Genomic DNA, 7,054 nt, shown 5'->3' with positions numbered 1-7,054 from the left:
GGGATGCCACGGCTAAGCCAAGGAGGTCGCTTCGCAGGTTTTAAAGGCTAATTTATCGCAATGCCTTGGTTACTCAAGACGTCTGTGCCGACATTCATGTTGATACTAACCGATGAGGGCGAAGTACTAAAAGACTGAATAGAATGTTTATATTACGAGCTGCTAGTGGAGTTGTGACAAGAGTCATGTTGTTGCGGAGGCCTATGATGAAGCTCGAATTGACCAGTCTGGAGAAAATCGAATTTGAACAGATGCCTTGTCAACTTCTCCATCTGTTTGAGGTACTTGTCATGTGGCAAACCAGAATCAGTGTACATGCAATGCACTGATTGATCTTTACTACGCTGATGATGCTGTACAAATGTACATTCTTTATCACGTGTACATCAGCCGATGCACTGAGCACTGTTTAAGGTAAGGACGATTTCCAATCACAAGATCGCTGGAATACCATCTTCATGTTTTTCAACTTCACAGTTTAGTGCGAATTTCAACATATTTTGTGACTACCTCAAGAATAGCTAGATTAGTGTTCCATCCCGCTCTTCTTTGTAGGCGTTGTCCTACAGCAAGAATATGATATTCGATCCAATAAGTGTTTGGGACTAACTGTATTAACTACAATAAAATGGGGACCTTCGATTATGCAATATTAAGCCAACCCGGTGCTATCATAACTTACTTATTTACTCATTTCAAAGTATGCAATTACTGATTTTGCATGCACCAACTCGACTGAGGTCAACAGAATGTGCGAACTAAGGACTTCATCTTCATAACCGAACTCACCCCGATAGACTAAATACTTTAACGGAACCATAGACAGCTTATTTACACGCTTGTTAGCTGAGCGCGTATCCAAGTTGCAAGACAATAGTTACAACATCCCACACTGACATAAGAATGCTTGAGCAACACATCTCACTCATACACGTGCACCTGGTGTTGCATTTTGAATATTTAAAAAAACATGAATACTTACCAATTTTACGCAACGAATCCCAAAACTTGATGTAGTTCGTTATAACCGATAGAAACGATCCGCTTCGGGCGTATGTACCTTACTGGACATTGGTTATCAAGTCGGAAGCCTTGGCGAGAGGTTTCCTAGACCAGACAACTTCCTTTGCGTATTTTTAAACAGTCGAAACAGGTATTCAACATCTTTGAAACCTGCCCCTGATGCAGTCTTACGCATGTTCATTCGAAGAAGAAGTACGTTGTTGTTTCAAAAGGTAGAGAAGAACATGAAGCGTTTTTTCGTTTACACTTTGATGTGCGCAAGATCCTCTTCGTATGAAGTTTTGGAAGGATAGTATCGATTTCTTGAGAACGATCTTTATAATTGCGTTGAAATTAAGACTGATGAGTTTGCCAATGGGTAGTAAAAAATCATTTCAGATATTTCATCCCTGCACTATGATGATAGGTAGATGCAATATACCATCTCGGGTAATTGAAACAGTCATCAACCAAGGTGGCCTGCTGGGGTCTGAGGTTAGCGGTCAGACTTACTCAGAGTTCGAGCAATGTGCTCGATTGTTTATCCACTCTGTTAATTCAGTTATGACAACTTTGGGGTAGGCTTCGCCTTGGAACACCACATGAATTGATGAATCTTATGAGACCAGTACCATCCACAATTTGTTTGTGATGCATCCACGATCGCCTTAGAAGTAAGATCATCGATCAGTAACATGACATGACTATAGACAAGAAGGGTCTGATGGCGCAGACACACCACCTTGACGGGATTGGCGTTCAGAGAGCAACAGTTCTAAAACTACAGCTCCGTGTTTCAGGTCCGACATATTCAAATGAATAAACAAGGCTACGACCAAAGGAGCAGTCATTAGGAGATAGATGTCTACGACTACCAACTGATTAACTGGAAACTGTTAGCACTGTATGTCTTGAGGTGACCACACCATGCTCATCAGGAAGATCAGAATGAAACTCATCACTGTCCGGTTCTGCATGTTCTTTATCGCTCTGATAATCGTAGCTAAACTATTCCAACGAATGACACCGAACAACCAGCATGATAGGTGGTTTAAAAAGGTGGGTGATTGTTCCACATTCTGTTTCATGAACGGCATGCCGCTTTATACTAAGTATTGTTACTCGGACCTCTGTTGCTTTGGGCCTTTACGTAGATTTGAAAAGTCCTGGGTGCATGGAGCTTGGGCGAGCACAATTTATGACAAGACACCAGACAAATGTCAAAACGTTTTAACACAGGACCCTCGGTGTCAGTTACAGTAGCTTCAAAAGTGGCGAGCACTGCTAGTGCTGATGTTAGTGGCTGCAAAAAAACGAGCACCACTAGTGTCTTCAGGGGCGGACATTGTACTTCTAGTCTTCGTCGACTTGAACCCACCTCTGAAAAGGCAAGTCGTGGTGGGTCGTGGCTTTGCTGGCGACTATTCACAGAGAAGGACATGTCTCTGCTTACAAAACGAGATCTCTGCTAGCTATGCGTACTGATCATATAGATGGTTCCAGAACTTTACCTTCCAGGTCCGATGATCTATTTGGAGGACAGGTATCATCAACATCTTTGTCTTTTCAGACAGCTTATACATCAAATAACTGGCTTATGGACCAAATACAGAACCGTCACGTTGGCCTGACAAGAGCAAGTATCGAACATCAAGACGTCAAGATTGTGTTTAAGGAAGGTGTGGTCGGAGCGTATGAGAAAATCGCCAAAAAAAGTATCATTAAATCCGGAAAAGGTTCGTCACAAGCATGTTCACTTGTCACAGGCGAGTTTGTTCCTTGACTCACGCTTGAAAACATGCCATTATGTGGCGTAACATAAACGAGGTGTGACATGTGAAGGCCTATAAGTAGCTCTTCGATATGAATTGTTCTGTATAACATAAGAAGAGTGACAAGTTACACGATCGTAAAGAGTAAACCTGCTCTTATTTTGTTAAGTCCTCTGTATTCGAGTCATTCAGTCCAATGGCTGTTTCTCTCTGGCGGAGGGTAGGCTTCCTCCCGGGTGAAGGATTCCTCCCTTTAAACAAGTTTTCAAACAATTGTTAAAAATAAGTTGATATGAAACAATACGGTTATCGTAAAACTAATCCATAAAAAACCCAAGGAAAAATATCCGATTGATAAAATATGAAGCCGCACTTCGGGACGTGCCCCGTGTGAGGATCGAACTCACGACCTTCAGATTATGAGACTGACGCGCTGCTACTGCGCTAACGAGGCGGCTGAAATAACCGGTATTTATAACACCTTTATCGCCGTCAATCCCTAATTATTTCTTGGAACCTTTTCAGTCGGGCATGGTGAAAACGGTAAAGCAGTGCAGGTTGCTAGAGATGATGCACAGTTCAAGAGAGATGGGCTGAATATCTACGCCAGTGACGTCATTTCCTTAGATCGGGCAATACCGGATGGCCGACCTGAAGAGTGAGTACTATGTTGCACAAAACGGCCAACTATTGTCAGTGATACTTGGAGGGATAATTTTCACGTTATAAAAGAAATAGAATCGTCTTCTCTTTGAAAGTGTTAGGTTGTCGTTCTCTTTGGTAACTATTGCGAGAGTACACATCAATTCCTTATCAATTCTTGCAAATATGGTTTCATTTAGATGTCAATACTGGCACTACCCAAGCAAAGCGGAGCTTTCGACAGCAAGCATTGTCATTACCACTCCCAACTATCTACTGTCGCCGCTACTGCGAACCATCCACAGCGTATTTCGAAGAGGACCACTGGATTTGGTGAACGAAGTCATACTGATAAATCATGGTATTGACAAAAGTACTGGTGAGTGTATTGATTGATTGACATTGAGATTACCTATGATGTCCCCAGGAAACTGGTGTCTGTGAAATGGAATGACTTTAATACACCAATAGCCCATTGCATTCAAAATGACACAATCGAACAACACGTCATCAAGAATGATGGAACACCAAGCGAAACACTGGAATGATTTCCAGCTATTGGTAAGATCTTTAGGGTCCTTGCAGTGCCGACTACTACTCCTAAGCCCATGATTTGAAAAATGATAAGTCCGACGGGGATGTTAAGCCTTGAACTTTGACCTTATGATCAGACATATATAATTGACGTAGTGTTTTTGGTATTGTAGGTACTGGAATGAAATCAGAGATAGAAACCCACATCGCAACACATTCACCAGAAGTAGCCAAGAAAGTAAAATACTTCAAAACAAAGGGCAAATTGGACATTGTCTCTGCAAGGAACATCGGAGCAGGGGAAAGTAGTGGTGACGTCATTGTGTTTTTGGAAGCGGGCTCTGAATGTGGCATTAACTGGTTATCACCACTGTTAGCGCGGATTGCGGAGAATAGGTAAGATGGTAAGGTGACTTAACTTTTAGCGAGTTCATGTAGATATCATTGTCCAAAATGTGCACGAACTACCTCTGATTTGTATTCGATTTCAGTCAAACACTGGCTGTCCCAAGGTTAGACAAGATCAACCCATCACTATTCAGCATCAAACCATTCAAAGAGCTTAAAGACATTCACTTTGGCATCTTCGACTGGGGGCTCAAATTCACGGAGAACCTTGTCCCGCCCAAGATTCAAAAGAAGAGAAACAGGACTAGCGCCCCCTATTGGTCACCTGCCTTTAATGAAGGCGTGTTTGCAATTGGACGGGAATACTTTCTTCGCCTCGGTGGATATGGTCCTGCACTTGAAGGGCCGATGGGAGCCGATCTAGAGATGTCCTTTAAGGTGACTATTAACAAAAGAACTCGTCGCGGGAGACACGCCATCGTCGAGTAGGGTCTCAAAACACATTTGAGGGCCATTTTTACTTTACTGCGATGTTGCAGTGCGGCCGACAGTCGTCAGAGTTGTCAATACAAGTTATCGATCAACGAGATGTACTATTAGAGAGACACAGCAGACTGTCACATATGACGATCTTGGGAAACTCCATCCACTGTTTTGTGATAAGTTTTGGCTGGGCACAGCCCTGACAAAACGGCACAAGAGGCTCGGTCGATAGTCATTACAGTGTCTCCTTGGAGCGGATCATCAGATCACCAAGGCTGCTGGCTACATGCTGGCAGCGACTATATCACCACTGCAGTATGAAAGTGTCTTCCATTCATTCTGGTTAAAGAATGTACATGTAATTTTCACTTTTAGTCATTAAAGCCCATCTTACTGCAGGTATGGCAATGCGGAGGACGGGTGGAGTTCGTACCTTGTTCCCATATCGCGGTCTTAGATAAGAAGCAAACGACTGACTTCGACTCATCCAACTCCTCAACAGTTCATGTCAACCTAAAGCTTATCGCAATGACCTGGATGGATAATATCAAAGCGAATGTCTACAGAACATATCCAATGCTGCAACATATTACAATAGGTATGTGCATGTAGTTTGTGGCTTCTAAAGGTTTATGGATAAATACACTCGCCAGTTGCTTTGCCCTTGATCACACCTTTGGTGCAACATGGCTGGAATTTCCATGTAATCTGCAGTGATATCGTTATGTTGATAACTTCATCATGATACAGTATTAAATGAAGTTTGACCGCTCACCTCGCCATTGCAGGAGATAACTCACAGATGATGACAACAAGAAAACGTTTGAAATGCAAAAGCTTCGATTGGTATATGAGGGAAGTGGCGTACGAGGTAGTCGACCGTTTCCCCTACCTATCAGAAACCCTGGCCTGGGGAGAGTTGACTCACAAGGGAAACCAAGCAAAGTGTCTGGATCAAGTTGATGTGGCGAAGGGAAAGCTGAGGCTGACTCCGTGTCGTAACAACGGCGGGACTCAGGTAAGCTTGATCCAATGTGCAAACATGAGGAAAGCTGGTAATTTCATTCTGCGTGGTGGTCGGATGAGATGCGGAAAACCTTTCGCTATTAGCAGGGATTGACTGTTGATAGACAAACAAATATGTTTAAAGGTTTTGAAGATGGTTTTGGGAGCCAAGGGCAATCTCATTCCATTGGTACACTATAACGATTCGAAGAAAAACACTCAGTAGATTATCATGCAGACACGTAGATGAATAGAATGACTGTTAGCCCGCCATCCTCAAAGATATGAATTTCTGAAGAGGAGTCGAACACTTCTTGCAAGCGGTCAGACATCCGTTCAAAACGAGCTGCTTAATGATACCTTTGTACCGATCACCTTTCAGTTATTCATACTGAACTCGGATGGTCAGCTTCTGCAGGACGGCAAATGCGTGAACGGGGCAAGTGCTGGCGTCTTATACACAAACCAATGTGGGGAGCCCGATCTCACTGGAGAGTGGCAGTACTACGAGGTAACTCACATAGTAAACAATAATGTTGCCATATCAGATGTTAGACTGGGTGTTTCAGTTCGTTGTTGCGCCGCTCGTTTAATCAAGCGGATAACAATATAACTGTTTGAAATCCCGCGTCCATACGATTTCAGAGATGCTTTACACATTTTGCATAGTTTGAATTCAAATGTATTTCAGTCGCGTCTACCCGAAAGCGACATAAATCGGAGTAATCGCCCTGAAATATCACAGCACGCCCTCACCGATAAGGGTCATGTGTTATATCTATTCACGTTGGGGACTTGTTGAACGTGAAAGAGACCCCGGCAACAAACCGTAAGGATGTCACAGAGACCTCATGAGTTTCTTTATACTTCGACCCTTTTCTTCCAGAACGAATTCCAACTCTTTCACTTTCATAGCGAGCTTTGTGCCCGGATGGTGGGCACAAGCAACGTGGGACTGAGAGTATGCCAGAAGAATGTTCCAGAGATGCAGTGGGTATTCAGACCAGTGTTTCCAAGGAAATAGGACAAACACATCAACAAGAAAATTTGAAACTCATGATTTTGATCCTGGTTTATCTGTTACAAGAATTTCATATTAAAATTACATCTGCGTACAAATTCTCTTGCAATTACTCAACAATTCTTAAAGGGAGTTTTATTTCGGGACCATCAGGTGGTTTTGGATGGTTTGGCTACTTTGTGCCATCATCTCTGCAAGTATTTTTTACCCTTATCACGATGTCAAGGTGTGAATTGCAATATGTACA

At 42.9% G+C, this 7,054-nt stretch overlaps 2 protein-coding genes and 1 non-coding gene across 3 annotated transcripts in view; 1 reads left to right on the top strand and 2 right to left on the bottom strand.

The window, feature by feature from the left end:
• The window catches only part of LOC135498420 (protein-glucosylgalactosylhydroxylysine glucosidase-like), a 36,909-nt gene extending 35,851 nt beyond the window's left edge, over positions 1-1,058 (bottom strand). Inside the window, exon 1 of the mRNA XM_064788681.1 lies at positions 983-1,058. The gene's annotated coding sequence lies outside the window, so the exon portion shown is untranslated. The remainder of the gene's footprint in view (positions 1-982) is intronic.
• On the top strand, positions 324-6,893 carry LOC135498423 (N-acetylgalactosaminyltransferase 7-like). The gene is made up of 11 exons (XM_064788687.1): positions 324-414; positions 1,803-2,061; positions 2,573-2,738; positions 3,300-3,432; positions 3,617-3,795; positions 4,124-4,346; positions 4,442-4,736; positions 5,181-5,379; positions 5,570-5,799; positions 6,169-6,297; positions 6,673-6,893. The coding sequence occupies exons 2-11, from the start codon at positions 1,930-1,932 to the stop codon at positions 6,808-6,810; spliced, it is 1,824 nt and encodes a 607-aa protein (XP_064644757.1). The 5' UTR covers positions 324-414; positions 1,803-1,929; the 3' UTR covers positions 6,811-6,893.
• Trnam-cau (transfer RNA methionine (anticodon CAU)) lies at positions 3,157-3,228 on the bottom strand. Its single transcript has one exon. It is a non-coding gene; the product is annotated as a tRNA-Met (tRNA).
• Positions 6,894-7,054: the final 161 nt, after the last annotated feature.

This window comes from Lineus longissimus, chromosome 13 (genome assembly GCF_910592395.1).
Source record: "Lineus longissimus chromosome 13, tnLinLong1.2, whole genome shotgun sequence".
NCBI classification, from domain to species: domain Eukaryota; kingdom Metazoa; phylum Nemertea; class Pilidiophora; order Heteronemertea; family Lineidae; genus Lineus; species Lineus longissimus.
The sequence above is the reverse complement of the archived record's forward strand: the minus strand, read 5'-3'. Positions and strand labels throughout refer to the sequence as shown.